At 50.5% G+C, this 13,888-nt stretch overlaps 5 protein-coding genes across 5 annotated transcripts; 2 read left to right on the top strand and 3 right to left on the bottom strand.

The window, feature by feature from the left end:
* Window positions 1–321: 321 nt before the first annotated feature.
* Z518_04412 (uncharacterized protein) lies at window positions 322–1,785 on the top strand (the record flags this gene model as incomplete). The annotated part of the gene is made up of 2 exons (XM_013418118.1): window positions 322–447; window positions 505–1,785. The coding sequence occupies 2 exons, from the start codon at window positions 322–324 to the stop codon at window positions 1,783–1,785; spliced, it is 1,407 nt and encodes a 468-aa protein (XP_013273572.1).
* Window positions 1,786–2,347: 562 nt separating this feature from the next.
* Window positions 2,348–3,385, bottom strand: Z518_04411 (uncharacterized protein; the record flags this gene model as incomplete). Its single annotated transcript, XM_013418117.1, has 2 exons — window positions 2,348–2,390; window positions 2,664–3,385. The coding sequence occupies 2 exons, from the start codon at window positions 3,383–3,385 to the stop codon at window positions 2,348–2,350; spliced, it is 765 nt and encodes a 254-aa protein (XP_013273571.1).
* Window positions 3,386–3,974: 589 nt separating this feature from the next.
* Z518_04410 (uncharacterized protein) lies at window positions 3,975–6,503 on the bottom strand (the record flags this gene model as incomplete). The annotated part of the gene is made up of 1 exon (XM_013418116.1): window positions 3,975–6,503. One exon carries the CDS (start codon window positions 6,501–6,503, stop codon window positions 3,975–3,977), a length of 2,529 nt encoding a protein of 842 aa, XP_013273570.1.
* A 701-nt stretch (window positions 6,504–7,204) lies between these two features.
* Window positions 7,205–8,228, top strand: Z518_04409 (uncharacterized protein; the record flags this gene model as incomplete). Its single annotated transcript, XM_013418115.1, has 3 exons — window positions 7,205–7,508; window positions 7,567–7,791; window positions 7,846–8,228. The coding sequence occupies 3 exons, from the start codon at window positions 7,205–7,207 to the stop codon at window positions 8,226–8,228; spliced, it is 912 nt and encodes a 303-aa protein (XP_013273569.1).
* A 2,618-nt stretch (window positions 8,229–10,846) lies between these two features.
* On the bottom strand, window positions 10,847–12,667 carry Z518_04408 (uncharacterized protein; the record flags this gene model as incomplete). The annotated part of the gene is made up of 1 exon (XM_013418114.1): window positions 10,847–12,667. One exon carries the CDS (start codon window positions 12,665–12,667, stop codon window positions 10,847–10,849), a length of 1,821 nt encoding a protein of 606 aa, XP_013273568.1.
* Between the last annotated feature and the right edge of the window lie 1,221 nt (window positions 12,668–13,888).

Here is a 13,888-nt window from a genome sequence, read left to right as displayed (position 1 = left end):
TCTTCGAACTTGTGGAGCCCAGAACCTCTGCCTAATCCTCACACTCTTACTGGGGAACGGTATCAGCTCGCCAGGACTGGATTCTACTGTGCTTCCTGCGACTTATTCGGCAGACAGAATCGCACTTTGGCTATCTATCACATTATCGGGAGGCGATATCCAAGGACAAACGACCGCCGGTATCGGAATTTTTTTTTTTTTTTTTTTTCCCCTTCCGGAAACTTTGTTGCGGTTCCTTCCACTCTCGGGGTTTTCGGATTTACGCCGCCCTCCCCCAATTTCGCAGCCTCGAGGTTTATCGTTAGTGCCAATTCTGGACAGATGGAGAGACCCAAATTTCACGTCGGCATTATTGGGGCTGGATTAGGTGGTCTTGCGGCTGCCATTGGAATAGCGAGAGCTGGCCATAAAGTGACCATTCTTGAACAAGCCCCGGAGCTTGGCGAGGTCAGTACTGGCTTCAAACACTAGTTACGTCCATTGTCCTTACCACTCAGGATCCAGGTCGGAGCAGGAATCCAAATTCCTCCTAACAGTACTCGAATCCTCTCGAGATGGGGTTTGCTTCCCGCTCTAGAGGAGGTATCGGTTCGACCTAACAACTTCATCCTTCGTTCCTACCGAGACGGCAAGATCCTCTCGACTCAGCCCCTGATCCCACACTGCGAGTCCGTCTACGGTTATCCTTACCTCCATATCCACCGTGCTGATTACCACAAGATTCTTGTCGACCAAGCCGTTCGTCTCGGTGTCGTCATTCAACTCAACAGTTTCGTCACTGGCATTGATTTCGAACAACCGGCCGTGTACATCAAAAACCGATCGAAACCATTCCTGGCGGACCTCATTATCGGGGCCGATGGACTGAAAAGTATCTGCCGTGAGGCTCTCCTTGGGCGTCCTGATCCTCCTCATCTGACGGGTGACCTGGCATACCGCATCGTTGTTCCAGCGGACAAAATGAAATCTCACCCATTGCTGGTCAATCTAGTTTCAGTTCCCAACATCAACTACTGGATGGGCCCGGATTCGCATGTTGTCTCTTACCTACTCAAAGGCGGTAACCTGTACAACATCGTGATCGCTTGTCCGGACAACCTACCGGAACTTGTCAATCAGCAGAAAGCCGACTTGGATGAAATGCACGCACTGTTTACGAATTGGGATCCGCAGCTGCGGGCCCTGCTTGGGCTCTGCAACGACACTTCCAAATGGCGTCTTCAGAACTCTCGCGAGATGAACTCCTGGTCCCATTCATCGGGCCGGTTTACACTGCTCGGCGATGCATGCCACGCTACCCTACCGTATCTGGCGCAAGGGGCTGCGCAGGCCGTCGAAGATGGTGCCGTCCTAGGTCATCTCTTCGAGAAAATCCGACACCCCCACCAACTTCCCGATCTGCTCGCCATTTACGAGGCTGTTCGCAAACCCCGCACCACCCGTGTCGTTCAGGGCAGTTCGCATCTGGGAAGAAATATCTTCCACCTCCACGATGGACCGAGACAGATGGAGCGCGATAGACAATTGGTCGCGTGGCAAGATGAGCCGTTTGAGGGCTATCAGAATCGGTGGCGCGATCCAGTGTTTCAACAGTTCTTATTCGGGTATGATTGTCGCGAGGTCGTGGATGAAGCCTGGGATGTTTATTTGCAAGGGCAGTTCCCGGGGACGGTGGGACGGTTTGGTGCGGAAATGGAGGTGGAAGGTGAAAACAAGGAAGACGTTCGGCTTGTAGGAGACCGTGGTGCGAGTCCGAGTACCGGAGCGAGAGAGGCTAGGTTGTAATGCAACCACTTTTTCCAGCAGTTCGCCTTGAACTCTACACTTGTAGGGCTTGGGCGAGTATTTGGTCATCTTCCAGAGAGGTATCGGAGTCAGGGAGGCTGGGTTTCGGGATGAGAAAGGATAGAGACACGACTACATAATTACAGATAGCGTAGCATAGCATAGCGGACGACCTGGAGTTTTGGTCACTGTGCAATGACGATTTGAATTCATCCTTCTCCTCTCAATTACCTACCTTGACGCTTGAGAGGCAGCACAGTAGACTTCCACGGCTCGTCTCGGTACCGTCTTCTCGCATTTTCGCCTGAGTCGTAAGGAGCGACGTCGTTTCTCGTTTGCCGTGGTCAAGGGAGCTCTGAAGACTGAGACTGAGACCGAGGTGGAAGAAGAACAAGGTTAGTAATATCAATAATTTTTTGCCCAGGGAATCGCCTCGGGAAGGGCAGCGCAGCGCCGCACTGTACACTTTATCTTCAGAATTCCATACCTGGATCATTCTCATCAGCATCTGAAATCCAAACAACGACTCTCCTATCACGAGGAAAGGCTGCCCTTCTCATGATTACTTACCTCCGTCAATTTGTACAACACTGCCATTCATATACCTATTAACCCGTAACATTAGCTCCTCTGTTTCAATTCCTCTTTTTGTTCTTCTTCCACCGACGTCTAGACACACACATATACCCCCTTCCTCCTCCCTCCATATTTCTGTCGTAAAGTATCACACGTACATGAAAAACTTATGATAATCGTAAAGAATGTCTTTCAGCAGCGAAAAAGAAAGGAAAAAGAACATGACAATCAGAACGGGAAACGCTGTAGAAGAAACAACAAAAAAAAGGGGGGGAGAAATAAAATAACAGGCACGTTCGTACCTTGCTCCCTCACTCATCAAAAATGCCACGACATCTGCCACCTCCTCTGCGGTCCCGAACCGTCCCATACTCACATCTTTCTCTGCCCTCTTTACTGCGTCTTCTCCCCTCCTCACACTCCCATTCGTCGGCGTATATATATACCCCGGCGCTACGACATTGACTCGGACCCCTTTTTCTCCCAACTCGAGCGCCATGCTCTTACTGAAGCCCACCACTGCATACTTTGTTGCACAGTACGTCGCGACGTTCTTCGACGGTTTCAGCCCCGAGATACTCGCGACATTCACAATACTTGACCCCGCGTGCTGCGGGAGATGCGGAATCGCGAGACGCGTAATGTTATACACCCCCATGACGTTGACGGAGAGCAAACGCTCGAAGTAGCCGACCGGTGTCTCCGTCAATGGGTACGCGGTGGGGTTGATGCCGGCGCAGTTGAAGACATGGTCGATGCGGCCGAAGCCGACGGTAGCCTCGGCGATGGCAAGCTCGCAGTCTAAGTCGGAAGAAACGTCGATGCAGCGAGTGCGGTGTTTGTGTCTGTCGTGAGGTGTGCAGCAGAGTAATGTCGCTCCTAGACCCTCAATAGAAATGTCGGTTAGATACAAAATGGCGCCGAGAGAGGAGAGCTTGATGGCGGTGGCCCGTCCAATGCCTGAGCCTGCACCGGTGATGAAAACGAGCTTGTCTTTTAAACTGCTGGAAGAGGAAGAGTCCATCTTAGATTCCTTTTTGTTGACAAAAAGAGGAGGTCCTTGACTGCTCTGCGCTGAAGACAGGTCGGTCTCAGTCTCTGTTTGCTATTAGTTAGTACGCTCGATGAGGGACAGGGCATCGCATCTGATTGACACTGACTCAGTACTCAGAACACAGTAGTATGAAATTTTGTTGTGTTGTGTTACTCTCCTGGAGGCCTCTTTTTGTAAATGCGTTGCGGCTGGATACTTAGGTTTCGTTTCCCGAATCCCATTCGGAGATGGCCTTCACGTAGAAGATACCGCCTCACAGATATGACACGACATGAAAATTTATTAACCCCAGCAAAAATCAAGACATTGATGGGAAAGAGAGGCGTAGAACTTCGGCATCTGGATATTCTAGGGAATGGGAGAGATGACTTTCATTTTCATTTCACGCCAAAGGTCCTGATCTTGATCTAATTCAAGGCACACGACAAACACCAACACCAGACACCAATGCTCAAGATTCACAAGTTGACAATTGAACTTGACGTCCACTTTTCTGTCAACACAATCACGCGGGAAACATTCGCCTTCTTTTGGCGAAAATCATCGCTGGCAATTTTCATCACGGTCTTCTTGGAACAGGATACCCTGCCTGACCAGGCTGATTCTGCGCACCACCAAACCGAATCCCCATATCCGGTGACCAAACACCACCTCCACCAATCGTCCCTCCCGCGACATTGACCGGGAACGGGGCGGTCGAAGGCATAACCCCTGGCACCGGATTTCTCGTCGGCACCGGTGCCGTCATTGCCTCATGACCTTGAGGTCCCCCAAGATGCCGACTCCTCGTCTGAGGCAGATTTGGATTTCCCGACCGATTCTCCTGCGCTTGTTGCTGCTGGCACTGTTGACTGGTCAGTTCCCTTCTCGTCTCTTCAAGATTCAACCTTCCCATATCCTGCCCGGCGAGTTCGGCTTCTAACTGGCTAGCCTCGACTCTTCGTTCAGAGACCTGTCCCTTGCAATTTTCTCTGAACCGCGTGACGTGGCTAGCTAGATCGTTGTAGAATTTCCTCCCGGTGTCGAGGTTACTGATGAGTTCTTTATATTTGGCATAGCCTGTATCCAAGGCTTGTAGCGCTTTCTGTCGATCTCGTGTACTTGTGTCGCCGCGTCGAGCGTCTAGGAAGGCTTTATTTGCCTCGCGTAGTCGTGCTACTATTTGATCTTGATCTTCTTGCTCGGTTATCAGAGCTTCACGGTCGGGTTCGTAGGATTCGAGCCGTGTTTCGAATAACTTTTCGAATTGTCCGGGTTCGATCTTTTGCATGGGATAGTCACGTTCAAGTCGAGCTGCCTCGGATAGGAGGGCGGGGTCGATGTTGTCGGATTTTGCCTTTTCTTTGAGGGCGTTGATGCGGTTCTTCCGCTTGGTTTCTAATCGAGAGACTTCGTTGAGGCATGTTCGGAGACGAGAGGCGGTTTGTTCAATGGCTGGTGTCATGGCCACTTGACCGGATGAAGGGACAAAGCGTTCAAGGTCTCGATTCGTCCCAGTCAATACTTGGAGAATGTGTTCGTTTTCTCGAAATTTGGATTGAACCAGGCTATCGCTTGAACCGGCGGAGTTGAGGTAGGTTTGGAGTTCTTTGGAGGTGTGATAGAGTTTGGCTAACGCGGTCGTAGAGGGTGGGCGACACCACCTGTCCGTACCATATTTCGTTCGGGCTCTGTCATCCTCGGCTTTTTCAGCTTCGAGTAACGAGACGCCTTCTTGATAGATTGCCAGATCATTTGCCTTGAGTTTGGTGGTGTCTTCCATTGATCGCTTGATTCGGTACAAGGCATCTTGTTGTCGGAGTTCTTCAGCTTTCGATACTAAACTTCCCGGGAGACCCAGGGGTTTCTCCAATGCTTGTAATGAGCCGGGTAAACCGAGGGATTCAAGAACTTCTCGGAGTTTGGCCGTCATGGCTTCCAGGTCCACAATGATAGATTGATGGACAAGACGATCTCGTCGGTCTGCATAGATGGATGCAGCTTGGTGAACTGCGTATGGGACCAATTTTTCGAATAATGGCCTACCAAATGGCTGTCCTTCACCAAGGAGGGCAATTCCATTGGCAACATCGGAGGGGGTTTTGGCCGCCACCATATTCGTTCGATCCAGTATCCTGAGTTCCGACTTGGGGGTCGGCGCTTGTAGGTAGATCATATCATTGTCTCTTTCCGCTCTCTTCAATTCTTCATTGACTCGTGTTTTGAGCCCGTTTAGATCTCCGAGAACAGTCGCGTTGATCCATCGAGCTTCCTGCAATCCCTCATTCACGCAAACAATACTGTCTTTCAACCGGGCGATTTCTTCGCCATACTGTTTGTTTTGTAGACAATATCGCGACTGTCTGAATTGAGCAGCGGCAGCGAAATGGTGATGCTTTGCTTGAAAATGATGTATCCACTCCGTACTGACTGCTCGCGATTGACGAGCCGCGTCGGCAGCCATGATGTAGTAATCCGAGACTTTCGCCGCGAGTTTCGCAACTGTTCCGTCCGACATGTTCTTCTTGACCGTGATTTGCCAGAAACACTCTTGGGCTTGAGCCAGGCATAACTGCTGCAGACTGTCCAATGTGATATCGTCCATATCCTCCGGGGGGGTGGATCGCATGTCCGGTATGATTTCGGTGCGCATGAAGGAGAACGTTCCTGCAGCGGCCACGCCGTATTCGGCTGCGGCTTTGAGTCCATCGACCGTGGTTCGGTTGGTGTTAAAGGCAAGCTGCGAATATAACGCGGCCAAGTTGAAGAGGATATTGGCCAACTCGAATCGGACATTGTTTTGTAGCACGGGCTTGTCTTTATCATATCCTAGCGCAGGGTACCAAGGGAAATCCACACCGATGTCGATGGGGAACTTTCCCCCTATGTAGCGTAGTTGAGCGGCGTATCGGGTCAGACGCCGGATCCCACTGACATGGGCTTCATGAACATTTATAGCATCCGTGCGAAGGTGGCTGATTTCTTGTAGGTCATCCGCGAACATGCCAGGAGACTGGTCATATTTGGTGGAGATGTACTGTTTCACGGCGGAGGAGAGGTCGACTGGGTGGGTGCGGCGGAAGGGAATTTCGAGGACATTTCTGGGCATGTTAGCAAGGAAGCCGAGGGCAGGGACGGCGCGGAGACTTACGAAGCCATTGTACGTCACAGGAGTGAGACTGGATGCCACAAATGGAAGACCCAATGGTTTCTTGTTTGTTTGTTTGATTCAAGCTTCCACTTCGAGAGAACGGTCGAGATTTTCAGCCTTGAGGTGACGTCATTGCTCAGCCAAGATATCAGAGGTCACGTGCAATCACGTGCCACATCCAACCCTACAGCCTTATCAAATAGGTAGTTCATGGCGAAAAATACTGGAGCGAGAACGCCTCTCTGCAGCCACGCGGAGCCCCACGCCCCTCCCCGAGCCAATGTCATCGAAACACCTGGAGCTGGATGCGGTGTAAATCCTATATCGATGGAGTCCAGGAACATCTCTTCCAATGGTAGTCAGGCGGACTTCTCCACGATGTTGGATGCTTTTGTCGAAAGACCCCACATCAATCCAATGAGATGTTCACCTCTGCACGACTATTACGCTCTTTTCTTGCTTTCTCGCATTACATGGTGGAGAGATTTCATATATAAATAGGGGAGTGCGCTGCCAGAAAGCACTTTAATATCAGGCGAACCCTGCCCAGAGATTGCCGCGCAATTCGGCCTCGTCCCGTTATCGATTTCCGTATTCTCCGTGACTCCTAAAACACCAGAGATTTCAACTCAGTTCTATCGTCTACCGGGAAACCCAACATGGCACCTTCAGCCATCTCCGACCTCCTCCCGCCCGGACCACTGACCTCCAAGTCCGTCCAACCCGAAAAAGAACATCATGAACATGGCATGGAAGACAAAACCCCGCTCGCAGCCATTTCCCACGGAGACGTGATGTTACCGGGAGTGCCGAAATTCGACAATTTCGCAGCTCAGCGACAATGGCAATTGGAACACATGGCCGCAGCATTCCGCCACTGGGCTCGTGAGGGATACGTGGAGGGTATCTCGGGACATATCAGTGTAAGAGATCCAGAGAACCATGAGGTCTTTTGGACGAATCGTACGCCTAGAACCCCCTCCAGCTGAATGATCCGAAAGTATATACTTATCATTGATAGCCTTGGGTGTACATTTTGGTCTTCTGAAGGCCAGCGACATGATCGCCGTCAATCTCGAGGGCAAAGTCGTCGGTGGAAACCGAACTCGACCACCAAATGCCGCCGGCTTCCTTATCCACAGTGAAGTACACAAGGCACGACCCGATGTCACAGCCATCTGCCACGCACACACCGTCTACGGCAAGGCATGGAGCGTGTTCGGCAAACCAGTTGAGATGTTGACGCGTGAGTGACTACCCTTTCACCGGCGGTGCCTCTGGGGGCTGACAACCCCAACAGAGGACGCTTGCAAATTCTACCACGCGCACTCCGTATACAACTCATACGGCGGTACCGTATTAGCATCGGCCGAGGGCGCACTAATCGCCAAGGCATTGGGGCCGACTAACAAAGCGTGCATTCTCCGCAACCACGGTTTGCTGACGGTAGGCAAGACGGTGGACGAAGCGGCGTTCTTGTTCCTATCACTCGAACACGCGTGTCAGGGCCAGCTGCTCGCTGAAGCGGCCAGCCAAGGCGGCAAGCTTGACAAAGTCCTCATCACCGACGAAGAGGCCGACTATGTTTTCCGTATGGAGAGCGATTCGGAGACCTGCTATGCCGAGTTCCAGGCCTATGTCGACTGGGAAGATTATCATTGCAAAGGGGAATTTCGAAAGTAGAATGCGGAATGGTAAAAAAAGATGTCGAGTGTCATGATAAGCTCTTGGGAATGAAGGAGGAGTATGCTGGTGCCACATCAAATCTTCGTGCGATGGAATGTGTGCGTATCCATTCATTGGTTGATATCAGCTCCATGCCTGGGTTTAGATATTGTGATCAAAGCACATCATGCACAATCTATAAGGCTCCTTTTCCCCTGGTGAAGTATCTCTTCAATTTCTCGGTTCCCTCTGCGTCAAGATCGAGGCGAGGGGTGAGGGGAAAAGAAAGTACCGGCCTGGGCATGGCCCAATTTCAAGCTCTAGTACGTCGACTACTTGAAGATGATGGAGAAGCCCACGCTACCTCAGGGGAACGAGTATTGAAGCCCAATAGGTGTATTGACCAAGGGCACATCCGTAGCCCGTCTCGCGCGTAAGGCGCATTGCCCTCAACATCATAGCTGCCTTTGTCATTGCTCTCTGCTCTCCTCCCTCAAGCCAGAAGCGTGCCAGGTCTGTTGTCGGCCCGGTATATATTCTTCAAAAAACTAGTGTATAAACGCCACTAGCATGACGCTAGCGATCATATGTCACCGCATGCCAAAAATCCCCAAAAGCGCCTGTATAGATCAAATTATCGTAATTTCTGCCCAAAAACCGCCTGGTGGGTGAATCTTCCCCTTGACAACTCGCTGTGCCGCTTGGTCAGTATGTTCTGACAATTAATCGGTCCGCCAAGTCCAAGGGTTTATTAGAGTGGCTGATTAGATCGAAGAGAGGTACTGCGACAAAAGGTCTGGGATTCGAACGACAATCAAACCATTTGGTTTAATTGTGCTCTTTCTTCACCCCACGTTTCAGCATAGTAGCAGCATCCCTTCGGCTGCCTCAATCGGCAACCATTTCAACGCCGAATTGATTCGCTTGGCGAAAAAGTATTCGCTATTCTTTCTTTCTTTTTGATACAATTCCTTCTGTGTATGTGTATGCATGCGTGTGTTTGTGTCTTGTGTGGGCTTAGGGCCATTGGTCCGAAGTGAAGGTCCAAAAGGCCAAAGCAGCAGATAAGGCAGAATCGCTGATACGATTCAAAGGTCTGTATCGACCATAGGCACGGTACCTGTAGTCATCCGGCTCAACAAGATAGGTACTGAGTGATCCGATTGACAAGGCCGGGAAAGAGTAGGCAAGGGTATTCGCTCTTGAGATTTTGCGTTCAAAGTTTTCGTGTAGATCGCACTTTCAGTATAACACCACAGAATGAATGTTATAGATGACTGAGGCGATCAATCGGACTCCGATACTCGTACAGGTCTGAAAATGACTCGATAGGCGGGCTCGATCATATAGCACCATGACAGATTCAAGCCACTTGCAGCTGTTCTCGTCGGCTGAGGGACGGTAACCGTTATCATTAGCCGATTTGTCGCTCAGCGCCAAAAAACAGTCATTCGAGTGAGCATGTCACATCAATCGTCGCCTGCATTTTGACCTACTCCCTCTTCATCTTCCTCCCCCCACCCATTCAATGTCCAAGTGATCGCACAGGTGACTAGAATCCATCTAGAAACAAAACTCCAGCATGCTGCTTTCCACAAGGCGACTCTCTCCCACCGTGGTCGTTTCATCACCCCTGCGCCCCATAATGTCGCTGCAAATAGCAGGGGCGAAGAAGCTCGGCACGCCAATATCAGTGCTTGTTGGAGATTGGGATGGGCTCGTCCAAATGCCGTATTTTTCTCGTCGCGTGTATCGGACGACTGTCGAGGAGGCATTTTGAGGCCGCTTCACGGAGAAGAATTCGATAGGGTTGAATGGATTGAAGTGTATGCAATGACAATGGCCGAATATGGGGCCTCCAAGTTGAACATGCAACAAACGGAGGTGTAGGGCCAAGACCTTCTGAGGATAGGTCGATAGGAATCAAATTCAGTAAACGTCTGCTTTTAGCCTTGATTTCTTGGGGGATTATGGTTCCACATGAATCAAAGCGACGTCGAACTAGGTGGCAGCGGTCGTTAGGCTCCGAGGTTTCAACGTATGGATATCTTTTCTCGTGGGACCGCCGCGGATGAAGCGAAACACAAATCTCACGACCGCATCCTGGTAGAATTTGAGACTGGATCACTTTAATTGAATGCGAGGGTTTCAGATAAGACCATGGCAAGAGCAAGACATAAAGGTGGAGTGAGTCGACTTGGCTGGCTCAGAAATCGCAGAATGGTTTGCTTGAGGATTCAAATCAAATAGATCATCAAACTTGGGAAAGTGTTTCTATGACAGAATCAAGATCAAGAGGGCACTGCCGATGATCCAGCGAGAGATTGCGTGGATGGGAGGTAGGTGAGTTGGTGATGAAGACTCACGCGATCAACAAAAACCTGACATTGGAATCGGTATCACAGGCACGTGACTTGACCTGATATCACATGACTCTCAGTAGATTCCATGTGTCCTTGGATCCAATAGTCTATTGAGACACAGATACTCCGCTGATGTCATATCCGTCTTGCTGATCTTGTCTATTTCTTGCGCTGTCTTTACTCTAGATCCCATTGCCCTCTAAACTCAATTCCCAAGGGTAACGAGCGGTGTGAAAATCAACGTCAAATATAGTACTTCTGTACATGTCCTGATCACCATCCAAATCCCTCTTCGATGAGATCCAAATTTGTCCCATTGTTGAGCATCAATCGAGACACACGTCTCACTTCATCCGCCAACTCGCCACCAGCACAGGTACTCACCGCAAGACATCCAATCTTCTCTCCAGCCTCGATTCTCATCAATTCTTCGATATTGGGTCTTCCCCGATACATTCGGACCATCTCACTGGGAGATCGGATGGATTGACTCAGACCAGCTCGAGTAATGTACACCAGGATTTTCAGAACCTCTCTTCTTCTCTCCATTGCCAGAATTTCATGCATCCACGGTCGAATCCAGTCGAGGCATTCTGTACTAGGAATGACCCAGACTAGTGTAAGTCTCTTTGTCGCAACCGTGCCTTCGGCGAAGCCCGCAACAAGCTCTCTGACATAGCCCAGCTGATGCGTAATGCCTACTCCGCTGGTGAAAAGCATCACTGTCCCATAACTGGATAGTTTCCGTTCGTTGCCATACGGCCCTTCGATGTAGGCCGTGAGAGGACGAATCTCGACGGCTTTGTCTGCGTGGTTCCATAGTTGTCGTGTCAGACCCCTCTGCTTCTTAATAATAAGAGAAATAGTCGGCTCCCCAGGAGCTTCGACGTCGATAGACCGGCTACTAATGGCCGGCCTCTTCTCATTGAAATGTGATCTGTCCGAGTCGGATAGACTCGACAGATCTTCGATCCCAGACCAGGCCACAGAAAAGGGATGTGCAGTCCATAGCCCGATGGAGGGCACTGTCAAGTACAAAGACTGGCCAGGTCGATATGTCCAAGGGCGTGGAGTTTGAAGGGAGATCTTGATGGCATCACCCTGCAGTAGATGGATCCTTGCCGCAACGCCACCTCTCCCAACACTCCTGTACATCAACGTAGCCAATCTCCATGTTCTTGCGACACCCCAAATAATGATTGCTCCCAGCAGAAGGTATCGCTGTGGCAATTCTTCAAGATGTATCCAGAGGAACGCTATGATGATGGCCACCAGGACAAAATGTAGGTGCAAGAAGAATTCATAAGCAAGGTTTCGAACGACTTTGGGGCTTTGCAGAAAAATGACGGTGAATCCAATCACGGCAATCAAGCCGCTGTAAATGAATGAATGGTGCACAGATTCTCCGACTGCTGCCCAACCTTCGGAGTCGACCTCAGCAATGAGCCAGCACAAAGCATGGACAATGGCTTCCAGAATAGAGATGCGACCCAACCAGCGGTGCATCAGGTTGAAGGTGTCGTAGGAAATGTCCAGCAACGATATCAAGGGATTTTTGACCGTTGCCATCGTCATAATGGGGATCAAGTTGACCACTGCCATCGTGCCCGTTCGGTTTCGCAGGATAGGCAAGACCTGTAGCTCCGGATCGGACCATGGTATGTTCCAGGTGCAGGTGAAAACATTGGTCACGACGAGGAGGAGGATGAATAGCGCCTGGAACCGTGTAGGGAGAGGTCCGAAATTGACATTTCGGGAAAACTTAATCTCTCGCGCTCGTCGATAGTAGAGCATCGGCGCATAGAGGAGCTTGCTCTTCAGCATATTGAAGGTCGGCGACGCTTGTGAGAAGTAGCGAAGTGCACCCAGGTTGTTCATTGTCGCAAGATGCCTGATATGCTTGGCCACTCTTTGAATGATGGAATAGATGAGGACCAGTGCAATGACACCGAGCAAAGACCAAAGATAGTTGTGGCCGAGGTCCTCGTTGAGCATGTTTAGGTATCTTTGTGTGGCATCATTCTGGTATTGCGAACCGCCAGAAGTGGTTGAGTTGCCTGTCACCGATGACTGAGCACCCACAACAGACGCCATCGCAGCAAGGGGGAGTAAAATCATGTTGTTCATCTTAGCAATACCAGATAGCAAGGGAGCCGAGCACAATGAGACAAGTCCAGCTCGTCAGTTAAGGGGGGAAGAAACGACCTGTAGGTAATGAGGCAGCCTGTGCCAAAGGAGCAGTGGGTGAGAGAGGAAAGAGGCAAAAAGCAAAGGTGATTAAGTCCCTGATCATGTATAATTTGGCGGTCGTTGGGATTCAAGATTCCCCTAAGATTGGCCCACCAAAAAAAAAAAAAAAAATATTGTCGAGTTGGCACTTCACCAGGCAGTTCTGTGGAGAATTGACCTTTTCTGAAACCAGCGCCTGTCCGAACAAGCTGGGTCCTGCTTGTTATTTATCAACAGCTCCATGAGCTCCATCAACTTACCTGTCCCACAGGATTGGGCTCGAACAGGGACATTGCCTTTGTCACCGTCAAGAATGCTTCGGTGTTACCCTGCAAGGACGACTAGACACAAGCATGGAAGTTCCTGCATCAGACACCGGTGGGGAAAGGCATGACAACGGAACAACGGGGGATACATCCTACCGGCCACTGTGGTTGATCGAGACGGGTTGAACGCGTAAAGCACATGCGTACTAAGGCCCGAACGGCTGGATGCGGGCCAAGAACGTGAAGCAGGAGAGAGATGGATTGGCATTGCAATGGAGGCTGGAAGGTAGAGAGGGAGTTCTGTAGAGGCTGATACGGAGGAGTGAGGAATCAGGTAGTCAGTAGTAGGTGATGGACAAAGGAATCGATAGACGAGACGAGCAACGTGGTCAAAGAACAGAAGAAGCCCGCCAAGACCAGATCTACGAATGCTGATTGGCCCATTTCAATCATCCCCACTGGGTCCAGTCCGCTATCCATCTACTGAGGTATACGCAACCAGCTATCCGCGTCTACCAGTGGATATCGGTCAATCAAAAGCTCTCTCCCAGACCAGCTTCCCTAGCTTTCATCAGGGTACGTACATTGGCAGCCCCACCGCAAGGTTGGCCTCGCTATCTTATGATTGCCGATACCGCAGTGAACCTTGCAAGGCTAGAACGCAGTCCTCAGTTGCTCTCAATTTTCAAGCTCAATATTACTGCTGAGTGCTCAACACTCATCCTCGCGCGTCTTGGCTCTACATATTTTACCTTTGATCTAGCCTTTGTGCATCTGAACGTGGACGGATCATTCGTCACCCTTGCCACACAAGAAAATC

This window comes from Rhinocladiella mackenziei, assembly GCF_000835555.1.
Source record: "Rhinocladiella mackenziei CBS 650.93 unplaced genomic scaffold supercont1.3, whole genome shotgun sequence".
NCBI lineage: Eukaryota > Fungi > Ascomycota > Eurotiomycetes > Chaetothyriales > Herpotrichiellaceae > Rhinocladiella > Rhinocladiella mackenziei.
Note: the sequence above shows the minus strand (reverse complement) of the source record. Positions and strands in the feature narration are given on the sequence as shown.